At 51.0% G+C, this 14,503-nt stretch overlaps 1 protein-coding gene across 2 annotated transcripts in view; it reads left to right on the top strand.

The window, feature by feature from the left end:
• UHRF1 (ubiquitin like with PHD and ring finger domains 1) overlaps positions 1-14,503 on the top strand; it is a 49,905-nt gene that overhangs the window by 15,755 nt on the left and 19,647 nt on the right. For both annotated transcript variants that reach the window (XM_084826203.1, XM_084826202.1), the window contains exon 2: positions 11,903-12,068. In XM_084826203.1, coding sequence (XP_084682329.1) covers positions 11,916-12,068 — 153 coding nt within the window. In that variant the 5' untranslated portion in view covers positions 11,903-11,915. The remainder of the gene's footprint in view (positions 1-11,902; positions 12,069-14,503) is intronic.

The raw sequence follows: 14,503 nt of genomic DNA, 5'->3' as shown, positions 1-14,503 counted from the left end.
GGAGAGGTTGTGGGAAAAGGAAAACTGGGGGGTCTTCCACTAGGGAGAGGTTGTGGGAAAGGGAAACTGGGGGGTCTTCCACTAGGGAGAGGTTGTGGGAAAGGGAAACTGGGGGGTCTTCCACTAGGGAGAGGTTGTGGGAAAGGGAAACTGGGGGGTCTTCCACTAGGGAGAGGTTGTGGGAAAAGGAAACTGGGGGGTCTTCAGCTACGGAGAGGTTGTGGGAAAAGGAAACTGGGGGGTCTTCAGCTACGGAGAGGTTGTGGGAAAAGGAAAACTGGGGGGGTCTTCCACTAGGGAGAGGTTGTGGGAAAAGGAAACTGGGGGGTCTTCCACTAGGGAGAGGATGTGGGAAAAGGAAAACTGGGGGGTCTTCCACTAGGGAGAGGTTGTGGGAAAAGGAAACTGGGGGGTCTTCAGCTACAGAGAGGTTGTGGGAAAAGGAAACTGGGGGTCTTCCACTAGGGAGAGGTTGTGGGAAAAGGAAACTGGGGGGTCTTCAGCTACGGAGAGGTTGTGGGAAAAGGAAAACTGGGGGGTCTTCCACTAGGGAGAGGTTGTGGGAAAAGGAAACTGGGGGGTCTTCCACTAGGGAGAGGTTGTGGGAAAAGGAAACTGGGGGGTCTTCAGCTACAGAGAGGTTGTGGGAAAAGGAAACTGGGGGGTCTTCCACTAGGGAGAGGTTGTGGGAAAAGGAAACTGGGGGGTCTTCCACTAGGGAGAGGTTGTGAGAAAAGGAAACTGGGGGGGTCTTCCACTAGGGAGAGGTTGTGGGAAAAGGAAAACTGGGGGGTCTTCAGCTACAGAGAGGTTGTGGGAAAAGGAAACTGGGGGGTCTTCCACTAGGGAGAGGTTGTGGGAAAAGGAAAACTGGGGGGTCTTCCACTAGGGAGAGGTTGTGGGAAAAGGAAAACTGGGGGGTCTTCCACTAGGGAGTGGTTGTGGGAAAGGGAAACTGGGGGGTCTTCCACTAGGGAGAGGTTGTGGGAAAAGGAAACTGGGGGGTCTTCCACTAGGGAGAGGTTGTGGGAAAAGGAAACTGGGGGGTCTTCCACTAGGGAGAGGTTGTGGGAAAAGGAAACTGGGGGGTCTTCAGCTACGGAGAGGTTGTGGGAAAAGGAAAACTGGGGGGGTCTTCCACTAGGGAGAGGTTGTGGGAAAAGGAAACTGGGGGGTCTTCCACTAGGGAGAGGTTGTGGGAAAAGGAAAACTGGGGGGTCTTCCACTAGGGAGAGGTTGTGGGAAAAGGAAACTGGGGGGTCTTCAGCTACAGAGAGGTTGTGGGAAAAGGAAACTGGGGGTCTTCCACTAGGGAGAGGTTGTGGGAAAAGGAAACTGGGGGGTCTTCAGCTACGGAGAGGTTGTGGGAAAAGGAAAACTGGGGGGGTCTTCCACTAGGGAGAGGTTGTGGGAAAAGGAAACTGGGGGGTCTTCCACTAGGGAGAGGTTGTGGGAAAAGGAAAACTGGGGGGTCTTCCACTAGGGAGAGGTTGTGGGAAAAGGAAACTGGGGGGTCTTCAGCTACGGAGAGGTTGTGGGAAAAGGAAAACTGGGGGGGTCTTCCACTAGGGAGAGGTTGTGGGAAAAGGAAACTGGGGGGTCTTCCACTAGGGAGAGGTTGTGGGAAAAGGAAAACTGGGGGGTCTTCCACTAGGGAGAGGTTGTGGGAAAAGGAAACTGGGGGGTCTTCAGCTACGGAGAGGTTGTGGGAAAAGGAAACTGGGGGGTCTTCAGCTACGGAGAGGTTGTGGGAAAAGGAAACTGGGGGGTCTTCCACTAGGGAGAGGTTGTGGGAAAAGGAAACTGGGGGGTCTTCCACTAGGGAGAGGTTGTGGGAAAAGGAAACTGGGGGGTCTTCAGCTACAGAGAGGTTGTGGGAAAAGGAAAACTGGGGGGTCTTCAGCTACAGAGAGGTTGTGGGAAAAGGAAAACTGGGGGGTCTTCCACTAGGGAGAGGTTGTGGGAAAAGGAAACTGGGGGGTCTTCCACTAGGGAGAGGTTGTGGGAAAAGGAAACTGGGGGGTCTTCCACTAGGGAGAGGTTGTGGGAAAAGGAAAACTGGGGGGTCTTCCACTAGGGAGAGGTTGTGGGAAAAGGAAACTGGGGGGTCTTCCACTAGGGAGAGGTTGTGGGAAAAGGAAACTGGGGGGTCTTCCACTAGGGAGAGGTTGTGGGAAAAGGAAACTGGGGGGTCTTCAGCTACAGAGAGGTTGTGGGAAAAGGAAAACTGGGGGGTCTTCCACTAGGGAGAGGTTGTGGGAAAAGGAAACTGGGGGGTCTTCCACTAGGGAGAGGTTGTGGGAAAAGGAAACTGGGGGGTCTTCCACTAGGGAGAGGTTGTGGGAAAAGGAAACTGGGGGGTCTTCCACTAGGGAGAGGTTGTGGGAAAAGGAAACTGGGGGGTCTTCAGCTACAGAGAGGTTGTGGGAAAAGGAAACTGGGGGGTCTTCCACTAGGGAGAGGTTGTGGGAAAAGGAAACTGGGGGGTCTTCCACTAGGGAGAGGTTGTGGGAAAAGGAAACTGGGGGGTCTTCAGCTACAGAGAGGTTGTGGGAAAAGGAAACTGGGGGGTCTTCAGCTACAGAGAGGTTGTGGGAAAAGGAAACTGGGGGGTCTTCCACTAGGGAGAGGTTGTGGGAAAAGGAAACTGGGGGGTCTTCCACTAGGGAGAGGTTGTGGGAAAAGGAAACTGGGGGGTCTTCCACTAGGGAGAGGTTGTGAGAAAAGGAAACTGGGGGGTCTTCAGCTACAGAGAGGTTGTGGGAAAAGGAAAACTGGGGGGTCTTCAGCTACAGAGAGGTTGTGGGAAAAGGAAACTGGGGGGTCTTCCACTAGGGAGAGGTTGTGGGAAAAGGAAAACTGGGGGGTCTTCCACTAGGGAGAGGTTGTGGGAAAAGGAAAACTGGGGGGTCTTCCACTAGGGAGTGGTTGTGGGAAAGGGAAACTGGGGGGTCTTCCACTAGGGAGAGGTTGTGGGAAAAGGAAACTGGGGGGTCTTCCACTAGGGAGAGGTTGTGGGAAAAGGAAACTGGGGGGTCTTCAGCTACAGAGAGGTTGTGGGAAAAGGAAACTGGGGGGTCTTCAGCTACGGAGAGGTTGTGGGAAAAGGAAAACTGGGGGGGTCTTCCACTAGGGAGAGGTTGTGGGAAAAGGAAACTGGGGGGTCTTCCACTAGGGAGAGGTTGTGGGAAAAGGAAAACTGGGGGGTCTTCCACTAGGGAGAGGTTGTGGGAAAAGGAAACTGGGGGGTCTTCCACTAGGGAGAGGTTGTGGGAAAAGGAAACTGGGGGGTCTTCCACTAGGGAGAGGTTGTGGGAAAAGGAAACTGGGGGGTCTTCAGCTACGGAGAGGTTGTGGGAAAAGGAAACTGGGGGGTCTTCCACTAGGGATAGGTTGTGGGAAAAGGAAACTGGGGGGTCTTCCACTAGACAGAGGTTGTGGGAAAAGGAAACTGGGGGGTCTTCAGCTACAGAGAGGTTGTGGGAAAAGGAAACTGGGGGGTCTTCCACTAGGGAGAGGTTGTGGGAAAAGGAAACTGGGGGGTCTTCCACTAGGGAGAGGTTGTGGGAAAAGGAAACTGGGGGGTCTTCAGCTACAGAGAGGTTGTGGGAAAAGGAAACTGGGGGGTCTTCAGCTACAGAGAGGTTGTGGGAAAAGGAAACTGGGGGGTCTTCCACTAGGGAGAGGTTGTGGGAAAAGGAAACTGGGGGGTCTTCAGCTACGGAGAGGTTGTGGGAAAAGGAAACTGGGGGGTCTTCAGCTACGGAGAGGTTGTGGGAAAAGGAAACTGGGGGGTCTTCAGCTACGGAGAGGTTGTGGGAAAAGGAAAACTGGGGGGTCTTCCACTAGGGAGAGGTTGTGGGAAAAGGAAACTGGAGGGTCTTCAGCTACGGAGAGGTTGTGGGAAAAGGAAAACTGGGGGGGTCTTCCACTAGGGAGAGGTTGTGGGAAAAGGAAACTGGGGGGTCTTCAGCTACAGAGAGGTTGTGGGAAAAGGAAACTGGGGGTCTTCCACTAGGGAGAGGTTGTGGGAAAAGGAAACTGGGGGGTCTTCAGCTACGGAGAGGTTGTGGGAAAAGGAAAACTGGGGGGGTCTTCCACTAGGGAGAGGTTGTGGGAAAAGGAAACTGGGGGGTCTTCCACTAGGGAGAGGTTGTGGGAAAAGGAAAACTGGGGGGTCTTCCACTAGGGAGAGGTTGTGGGAAAAGGAAACTGGGGGGTCTTCAGCTACGGAGAGGTTGTGGGAAAAGGAAAACTGGGGGGGTCTTCCACTAGGGAGAGGTTGTGGGAAAAGGAAACTGGGGGGTCTTCCACTAGGGAGAGGTTGTGGGAAAAGGAAAACTGGGGGGTCTTCCACTAGGGAGAGGTTGTGGGAAAAGGAAACTGGGGGGTCTTCAGCTACGGAGAGGTTGTGGGAAAAGGAAACTGGGGGGTCTTCAGCTACGGAGAGGTTGTGGGAAAAGGAAACTGGGGGGTCTTCCACTAGGGAGAGGTTGTGGGAAAAGGAAACTGGGGGGTCTTCCACTAGGGAGAGGTTGTGGGAAAAGGAAACTGGGAGGTCTTCAGCTACGGAGAGGTTGTGGGAAAAGGAAAACTGGGGGGGTCTTCCACTAGGGAGAGGTTGTGGGAAAAGGAAACTGGGGGGTCTTCAGCTACAGAGAGGTTGTGGGAAAAGGAAACTGGGGGGTCTTCCACTAGGGAGAGGTTGTGGGAAAAGGAAACTGGGGGGTCTTCCACTAGGGAGAGGTTGTGGGAAAAGGAAACTGGGGGGTCTTCCACTAGGGAGAGGTTGTGGGAAAAGGAAACTGGGGGGTCTTCCACTAGGGAGAGGTTGTGGGAAAAGGAAAACTGGGGGGTCTTCCACTAGGGAGAGGTTGTGGGAAAAGGAAACTGGGGGGTCTTCAGCTACGGAGAGGTTGTGGGAAAAGGAAAACTGGGGGGGTCTTCCACTAGGGAGAGGTTGTGGGAAAAGGAAACTGGGGGGTCTTCCACTAGGGAGAGGTTGTGGGAAAAGGAAAACTGGGGGGTCTTCCACTAGGGAGAGGTTGTGGGAAAAGGAAACTGGGGGGTCTTCAGCTACGGAGAGGTTGTGGGAAAAGGAAAACTGGGGGGGTCTTCCACTAGGGAGAGGTTGTGGGAAAAGGAAACTGGGGGGTCTTCCACTAGGGAGAGGTTGTGGGAAAAGGAAACTGGGGGGTCTTCCACTAGGGAGAGGTTGTGGGAAAAGGAAACTGGGGGGTCTTCCACTAGGGAGAGGTTGTGGGAAAAGGAAAACTGGGGGGTCTTCCACTAGGGAGAGGTTGTGGGAAAAGGAAACTGGGGGGGTCTTCAGCTACGGAGAGGTTGTGGGAAAAGGAAAACTGGGGGGGTCTTCCACTAGGGAGAGGTTGTGGGAAAAGGAAACTGGGGGGTCTTCCACTAGGGAGAGGTTGTGGGAAAAGGAAAACTGGGGGGTCTTCCACTAGGGAGAGGTTGTGGGAAAAGGAAACTGGGGGGTCTTCAGCTACGGAGAGGTTGTGGGAAAAGGAAAACTGGGGGGGTCTTCCACTAGGGAGAGGTTGTGGGAAAAGGAAACTGGGGGGTCTTCCACTAGGGAGAGGTTGTGGGAAAAGGAAAACTGGGGGGTCTTCCACTAGGGAGAGGTTGTGGGAAAAGGAAACTGGGGGGTCTTCAGCTACGGAGAGGTTGTGGGAAAAGGAAAACTGGGGGGGTCTTCCACTAGGGAGAGGTTGTGGGAAAAGGAAACTGGGGGGTCTTCAGCTACAGAGAGGTTGTGGGAAAAGGAAACTGGGGGGTCTTCCACTAGGGAGAGGTTGTGGGAAAAGGAAACTGGGGGGTCTTCCACTAGGGAGAGGTTGTGGGAAAAGGAAACTGGGGGGTCTTCCACTAGGGAGAGGTTGTGGGAAAAGGAAAACTGGGGGGTCTTCCACTAGGGAGAGGTTGTGGGAAAAGGAAAACTGGGGGGTCTTCCACTAGGGAGAGGTTGTGGGAAAAAGAAACTGGGGGGTCTTCCACTAGGGAGAGGTTGTGGGAAAAGGAAACTGGGGGGTCTTCAGCTACAGAGAGGTTGTGGGAAAAGGAAACTGGGGGGTCTTCCACTAGGGAGAGGTTGTGGGAAAAGGAAACTGGGGGGTCTTCCACTAGGGAGAGGTTGTGAGAAAAGGAAACTGGGGGGGTCTTCCACTAGGGAGAGGTTGTGGGAAAAGGAAAACTGGGGGGTCTTCAGCTACAGAGAGGTTGTGGGAAAAGGAAACTGGGGGGTCTTCAGCTACGGAGAGGTTGTGGGAAAAGGAAAACTGGGGGGTCTTCCACTAGGGAGAGGTTGTGGGAAAAGGAAAACTGGGGGGTCTTCCACTAGGGAGTGGTTGTGGGAAAGGGAAACTGGGGGGTCTTCCACTAGGGAGAGGTTGTGGGAAAAGGAAACTGGGGGGTCTTCCACTAGGGAGAGGTTGTGGGAAAAGGAAACTGGGGGGTCTTCAGCTACAGAGAGGTTGTGGGAAAAGGAAACTGGGGGGTCTTCAGCTACGGAGAGGTTGTGGGAAAAGGAAAACTGGGGGGGTCTTCCACTAGGGAGAGGTTGTGGGAAAAGGAAACTGGGGGGTCTTCCACTAGGGAGAGGTTGTGGGAAAAGGAAAACTGGGGGGTCTTCCACTAGGGAGAGTTTGTGGGAAAAGGAAACTGGGGGGTCTTCAGCTACAGAGAGGTTGTGGGAAAAGGAAACTGGGGGTCTTCCACTAGGGAGAGGTTGTGGGAAAAGGAAACTGGGGGGTCTTCAGCTACGGAGAGGTTGTGGGAAAAGGAAAACTGGGGGGGTCTTCCACTAGGGAGAGGTTGTGGGAAAAGGAAACTGGGGGGTCTTCCACTAGGGAGAGGTTGTGGGAAAAGGAAAACTGGGGGGTCTTCCACTAGGGAGAGGTTGTGGGAAAAGGAAACTGGGGGGTCTTCCACTAGGGAGAGGTTGTGGGAAAAGGAAACTAGGGGGTCTTCCACTAGGGAGAGGTTGTGGGAAAAGGAAACTGGGGGGGTCTTCAGCTACGGAGAGGTTGTGGGAAAAGGAAACTGGGGGGGTCTTCAGCTACGGAGAGGTTGTGGGAAAAGGAAAACTGGGGGTCTTCCACTAGGGAGAGGTTGTGGGAAAAGGAAAACTGGGGGGGTCTTCCACTAGGGAGAGGTTGTTGGAAAAGGAAACTGGGGGTGTCTTCCACTAGGGAGGGGTTGTGGGAAAAGGAAACTGGGGGGGTCTTCCACTAGGGAGAGGTTGTGGGAAAAGGAAACTGGGGGGGTCTTCCACTAGGGAGAGGTTGTGGGAAAAGGAAACTGGGGGGTCTTCCACTAGGGAGAGGTTGCTGGAAAAGGAAACTGGGGGGTCTTCCACTAGGGAGAGGTTGTGGGAAAAGGAAACTGGGGGGGGTCTTCCACTAGGGAGAGGTTGTGGGAAAAGGAAATTGGGGGGGTCTTCAGCTACGGAGAGGTTGTGGGAAAAGGAAACTGGGGGGTCTTCCACTAGGGATAGGTTGTGGGAAAAGGAAACTGGGGGGGTCTTCCGCTAGGGAGAGGTTGTGGGAAAAGGAAAACTGAGGGATCTTCAGCTACAGAGAGGTTGTGGGAAAAGGAAAACTGAGGGGTCTTCCACTAGGGAGAGGTTGTGGGAAAAGGAAACTGGGGGGGTCTTCAGCTACAGAGAGGTTGTGGGAAAAGGAAAACTGAGGGGCCTTCCACTAGGGAGAAGTTGTGGGAAAAGGAAAACTGGGGGGTCTTCAGCTACAGAGAGGTTGTGGGAAAAGGAAACTGGGGGGTCTTCCACTAGGAAGAGGCTGTGGGAAAAGGAAACTGCGGGGGTCTTCAGCTACAGAGAGGTTGTGGGAAAAGGAAACTGGGGGGTCTTCCACTAGGGAGAGGTTGTGGGAAAAGGAAACTGGGGGGTCTTCCACTAGGGAGAGGTTGTGGGAAAAGGAAACTGGGGGGGTCTTCCACTAGGGAGAGGTTGTGGGAAAAGGAAAACTGAGTGGTCTTCCACTAGGGAGAGGTTGTGGGAAAAGGAAACTGGGGGGTCTTCCACTAGGGAGAGGTTGTGGGAAAAGGAAACTGGGGGGTCTTCCACTAGGGAGAGGTTGTGGGAAAAGGAAACTGGGGGGTCTTCCACTGGAGAGAGGTTGTGGGAAAAGGAAACTGGGGGGTGTTCCACTAGGGAGAGGTTGTGGGAAAAGGAAACTGGGGGGTCTCCAGCTACGGAGAGGTTGTGGGAAAAGGAAATTGGGGCGTCTTCCACTAGGGAGAGGTTGTGGGAAAAGGAAACTGGGGGGTCTTCCACTAGACAGAGGTTGTGGGAAAAGGAAACTGGGGGGTCTTCCACTAGAGAGAGGTTGTGGGAAAAGGAAACTGGGGGGTCTTCCACTAGGGAGAGGTTGTGGGAAAAGGAAACTTGGGGGTCTTCCACTAGGGAGAGGTTGTGGGAAAAGGAAACTGGGGGGTCTTCCACTACGGAGAGGTTGTGGGAAAAGGAAAACTGGGGGGTCTTCAGCTACAGAGAGGTTGTGGGAAAAGGAAACTGGGGGGCGTCTTCCACTAGCGAGAGGTTGTGGGAAAAGGAAAACTGGGGGGGGTCTTCTGCTACAGAGTGGTTGTGGGAAAAGGAAACTGGGGGGTCTTCCACTGGGGAGAGATGGGAAAAGGAAACTGTGGGGGGTCTTCCACTAGGGAGAGGTTGTGGGAAAAGGAAACTGGGGGGTCTTCCACTAGGGAGAGTTTGTGGGAAAAGGAAACTGGGGGGTCTTCCACTAGGGAGAGGTTGTGGGAAAAGGAAACTGGGGGGTCTTCCACTAGGGAGAGGTTGTGGGAAAAGGAAACTGGGGGGGTCTTCAGCTACAGAGAGTTTGTGGGTAAAGGAAAACTGGAGGGGGTCTTCAGCTACAGAGTGGTTTATTTATTAATTTATTTATTAAATTTATTAATCGCCCATCTGACTGGTCACACAGCCACTCTGGGCGATGTACAACCCACCATAAAACAATTTAAAACAATAAAATTTAACCATAATTTTTTTTTAAAAAAAAAATACCCTAACCCACCCCAAATGCCTGCCTGAACAACCACGTTTTTAATGCACGACGGAAGCTCATTAAAGAGGGGGCATGACGGAGTTCCCTAGGGAGGGAGTTCCACAGAGTGGGGGCCACCACAGAGAAGGCCCTCTCCCTCGTCCCCACCAGTCTAGCTGTCCTGGCTGATGGGACAGAGAGAAGGCCATCCGAGGCTGATCTTGTTAAGCGGCCTGTCTGGTGTTGCTGGAGGCGCTCCTTAAGATACCCTGGGCCGGAACCATATAGGGTTTTAAAGGTCAAAATCAACACCTTGAATTTGGCCCGGAAAACAACTGGTAACCAGTGCAACTCCTTCAGCACTGGAGTGATGTGATCTCGCGATCAGGCGAGCCGCCACGTTCTGTACCAGCTGCAGCTTCCGAACCGTCTTCAAGGGTAACCCCACGTAGAGCGCGTTACAGTAGTCTAAACGAGAGGAGACCAGGGCATGTACTACCGATGGGAGCAGATGGTCGGGAAGGAAGGGGCCCAGCCGCCAAATCAGATGGAGTTGATACAGCGCTGTCCGGCTCACAGCTGACACCTGAGCCTCCATGGACAGCTGGGAGTTCAAAATGACCCCCAGGCTGCGGACCTGGTCTTTCAAGGGTAGCCGTACCCCATTCAACACCAGGTCAGCATCCCCCAGCCTCCTCTTGTCTCCCACCAAAAGGACCTCGGTCTTGTCAGGGTTCAGCTTCAGCTTATTCCTCCCCATCCAGCCACTCACCGTCTCCAGACATTTGGACAGGGATTCTACGGCCAACCTTGGTGAAGATTTGAATGAGAGGTAGAGCTGCGGGTCATCCGCATATTGATGACACTGCACCCCAAACCTCCTGATGATAGCCCCCAGTGGCTTCACATAGATGTTAAATAGCATCGGGGAGAGGATGGAACCCTGTGGCACCCCACAATTGAGTGGCCACGGGTCCGAAACCTCGTCTCCCAGTGCTACCCTCTGGTACCTGCCGGAGAGGAAGGACCGGAACCACCGCAATACAGGGTCTCCAATGCCCAACCCCTCCAGGCGGTCCAGGAGGATACCGTGGTCAACGGTATGAAAAGCCGCTGAGAGGTCGAGGAGAACAAGGAAGGAGCATTCACCCCTATCCAGAGGTTGTGGGAAAAGGAAACTGGGGGGTCTTCCACTAGGGAGAGGTTGTGGGAAAAGGAAAATGGGGGGCCTTCAGCTACGGAGAGTTTGTGTGGTAGAGGGGGACTCATTAATTAGGAGGGGCAGGTGGGTGATGGGGAGAGAATGGGGACGCAAGCCCTGGAGCTGGGCATGTTGGCGGGATGGTGAGAAACGTTGGGGAGGGGAGAAGGGATTGGGGGCAGGAAGAGATCCTTGGGGGCTTGGATGAGAACATTGTGTGTGTGGAGACACAGTGTAAGTGTATGAGGGGGAGCCTGGGGGGCTCAGGAATGGGTGGGGTTGATGGCCGGGGGGGGGGCTCATGGGGAGAATTGTGGGACCAGTTAGGGTATTTCAGAGGGGGAGCTTTGAGGGCTCAGGAAGTGGGGTAAGAGGCTTGGTGGAAGTGAGGTCTTGTGGGGCTCATAGGGGAGAAAATGCGGGGCAGGGAGGATGAGCTGGCAGGCAGTGTGTGGGAAGGGGGAGGCCTTTAAATAGCAGAATACATTAGACCCGGACCATTTCTTTGCTAGATGATGAGTATGAGAATTGGCCTTTTTACTCGTCACCTGGAGCTTTAAAAACCTGGTATGATACTTTAAGGATTCTGCTTTAATTTAATTTTCCTTGTATTAATATCATGTACATCTGAAAAGTTATGACAAAGTTTTAAAAATCTGAAAAAACTTTTGTGGGAATAGACTAACGTGTATTCTAGCACCATGAAAATTTAATTAAGTATACACACATAGATGGCAACACTTCCATATTGAGATAAAAAGAGAAGTAAAAATAGTATACAGGAAATGGGGGAAAACTGATGACAAGAAAAAGGGGCTGTTAATTGTTGAAATGCCAACTAATTCATTTTGACACAGAATACCATGAACTAATCTTGACCTATCTGCTTGTTGGCATATGTACCCTACCCTTCCATAAAAAAAAAAAAAAAAAAAATCCAAGCTTGCACAAAAAGGATGTGGTGGTCCAGGATTAATTTGGCTGGTGGAGGTTGGCAGAGTTGAGGGAGGTCATGGGTGTAGGGACCTTTTTAGATTGGAATTCCTGGAACTGGAACACTGGATTGGGGTAGTGGGTACCAAGAAAAGGGGATCTTTATGGGACCTTGCTGGATATGTATCAGGACACTGTTTCTCTTGGGACTATCAAGGATTATGTTGGGGAAATGAGAGGGTTGTGTTTTTTTTTTGCTGTATGGGTTTGGGATTGGGGCTGGGATGGCATTCGTACAGGGTGATTATATTCCTGGAGTTGGGATGGGAATAAATGGTAGTGTGCCTTTCACTGAGAGGGGATAGGAAAGTGGTATTAGGGTTAGGGTGATGAAGTTGCAGAGTTAAATTTTCTTTTAAACTGGGTGGGTTAAAGTGTGTTGAGAGGCAAAGTAAGGTGCAAATGGTGGCTTGAAATTGTGTTTCAGTATATATGTGAGGAAGACCTGGGTGGAGATGGGTTGATAAATGAGAGGTGGCAAGGAAAGGGTACCCTTAAAGATGGCCTAAAAATTATTGAAAGTAGAGTTTGTGCTTTGTAGTATTTGGGCTTTTTGTATGGAAATATGATTGGAGACCATGTTGTAGGGAGGAGTGGTATATCTCCTTCCCCTCCGCCCCAGCATCCTTCCCATGTTTGTAATCCGTTGGCTGTACTTCTCCTTTGACAGAACAACCACCACAATGTGGATCCAAGTGCGCACCATGGATGGGAAGGAGACCCATCGGGTGGACTCTCTTTCCAAGCTCACTAAGGTGGAAGAGCTCCGGCAGAAGATACATGAAGTGTTCAGGGTGGAACCTGATAGACAAAGGCTCTTCTACAGGGGCAAACAGGTAGCTGTCCCATCTCTTGTCCTTCTCCCCAACCCTAGTGTTTTCTATATCGTTTCCCCCCACTGGAGTGTTGTGCCTTGTGTGAAACAAGGAAATGCATATTTCATGTCTCAGTTGAGAAAACAAGGAGTGACTTTAAAAGTGGGTCTGTGTCTCGCTCCAGCATTTTGAAAACTATAATATATTAGTGACTTTTAAGTTGAGGTCAAAATGGAGTTGAAATGAACAGCAGTATTCTGAAGATGCACGTTGTATTGCAAAGCAAATCCCACCTGCTGCTGGATATTGTGACCAGTTGTATTGCAAAGCAAATCCCACCTGCTGCTGGATATTGTGACCAGCACATTTGCTTCTTGACACAGAATGCGCGGAATGTTGTGACACTCCTGTGGCCCAGGGTGGAAGTAAAGCAGGGTTTCATTCTGGTGCTGTCTGTAGCAGCTGCTTGGTTTGGGGATGTTAATGGTGGCTGAGGATTTGAAAGAAAGAGAAACCAGAGGTTTGTGTGATTTGCCTGAATTTAGAACTCAGTTTGTCAGTTTAAAAAGGAAAAATAACCCTGAATTGCACTGCCATCTAGTGACCTTGTTCCAATAATGCTTTGTGTTGGCACATGCTCTTTCAGTTGGTTCTTGGCCTTGTTCTAGAAGTATCTTAAGTACCTGTTGCCTCTGCTGTCCTTCTGAAATTAATGTTCTGATATTAGCTTGGAATTATAGACCATTCTTGCTGTTTCAGTCCTAGTAAATGAGATTCGAAATGATAGTTATCGACTATCATTAAATAATTATGTTGCGTTTAGTTTTCTTTCCATTATGCTTGCTGGTATGTTCTGTGAAATGTAAGATCTTCATGCCCCTTCAGATGTTAAAAAGTTCATTTAAACTCTCTTGCATCTAAAGTGTTAGCGTAGCAATTTGCGGTGTGTGCTGGGTGCCATTTTGAATATTCAGTCCCTAATGGGGTTGCTGTGTGTTGTCTGAACCCGGCCATTGGGGGTTATACGAAGGTTGCTTAACCCTTGCATAACACCTGATTGCCAGGTTTGGAGGACACGCTGCAACCTCATTGTAGGTTGCATATTCAAAATGACTCATCGTGTTTTAAATAACACACAGTAAGTCTGGCGTGTCGTGCAGACCAGGTCAACTCTTTCTGGGTTATTCATGGTTAATAAATCATTGTTTATTAGTATAGCTGGATTCATACAATATGGCAAGCCAGAGTTCAACAACCCATACCATGGGTTAGTGTTATGTGAGAACCCAGCCAGTGTCATGCCTGTTGTTAGTGTTCAGAACTCAGGGTATTGTTCTTTATGCAGTGGTTTAGCCCTTGCCTACCTAGGCAACCGCTATTTCCTTAAAGATCAGGAGTGTTATCTGGATATTACAATCTATGTGCCATCAAGGCTGGTGAGGAATTGAGTGAGGTGTGCAACTGAGATTGTTTACAACTGTTGCAAGACCTTTAAAATGTGGAATGTTAATGTCTTAATGATCTGCTTTTGGGGTAGTTTACATTTATTCTTAAGTCTTTTTTTACTGTATTTATATTCTGCTTTGCAGACAGTTATTGTCTCCCATCAATAAAAGAGAGATGCCCTGCAATCAGGCTTACAAAGTAAAAAGAAAAGATGCACAAGGGAAGTGGAGGGAAAAGAAAGAGGAGGGAGATCAGCAAGGTAGACCTATAAGCAGATATTTATATCCTGTTCAGGCCAGGCTGATCTTCCCTTGTCTGTGTTCTTGCTCTTGTTCCTTTGGCCAATGGATGGGGTGAGAGCACTCTTTCCTCTTCTGCAGTCCCTGGGCAACTGCCAGTTGGACCTGAGTGTTCTTTCTACCAGGGAGGGGGAAGTGAGCTCCCTGTAACTTGCTCCTTCTCTGGGTGATGGGTGGGCCAGGTTGGTTTCCTCCTTGACTTGTTTCTGAGAAGCAGGGGATGCAGCCTCCCAGTAGTGCTTGGTCCCCAGCTGATGACAGCTAACCTTGAGATCAAGATTTAGTGTGTGATATTACCTGTGCTAAAACATACATGAGGATTTGAAACTTGGCTAGTCTTATTTAAAGAGGTAATTGAGTAAAGTGGCTTATTTTTTCCTGTAACCTTTTGCTTTGCATAGATCTTTTATTGCGAATACAATACTAAAACATTTTCTGTTTAGAACTGTGGGCAACTTCTGCTTTGGGAAGAACTAGGTGCTCCTCAGGGAGGCTGCTTGGGCCCCCCAGAACCCACCTGTGGCCATTATGTCACTACTTCCTTTCCCCAGACAGCTTGTACTGAGAAACTCTGGCTTGCCAGGCAGAAAAATCTCACAGGTGCCTCTTCTGTTGAGAAATGAGAGGCAAGATATCTATCACTTTTGCCTTGGTGAACACTGATTCTCAAGCAAATTTGCTCTTGGAGTCCTGCCATGTCCCAGCATGCAC

The sequence above is a fragment of the Heloderma suspectum genome, chromosome Z, assembly GCF_057233095.1.
Source record: "Heloderma suspectum isolate Gila_16-S chromosome Z, 16-S_ref, whole genome shotgun sequence".
In the NCBI taxonomy this organism is placed as follows: domain Eukaryota; kingdom Metazoa; phylum Chordata; class Lepidosauria; order Squamata; family Helodermatidae; genus Heloderma; species Heloderma suspectum.
Note: the sequence above shows the minus strand (reverse complement) of the source record. Positions and strands in the feature narration are given on the sequence as shown.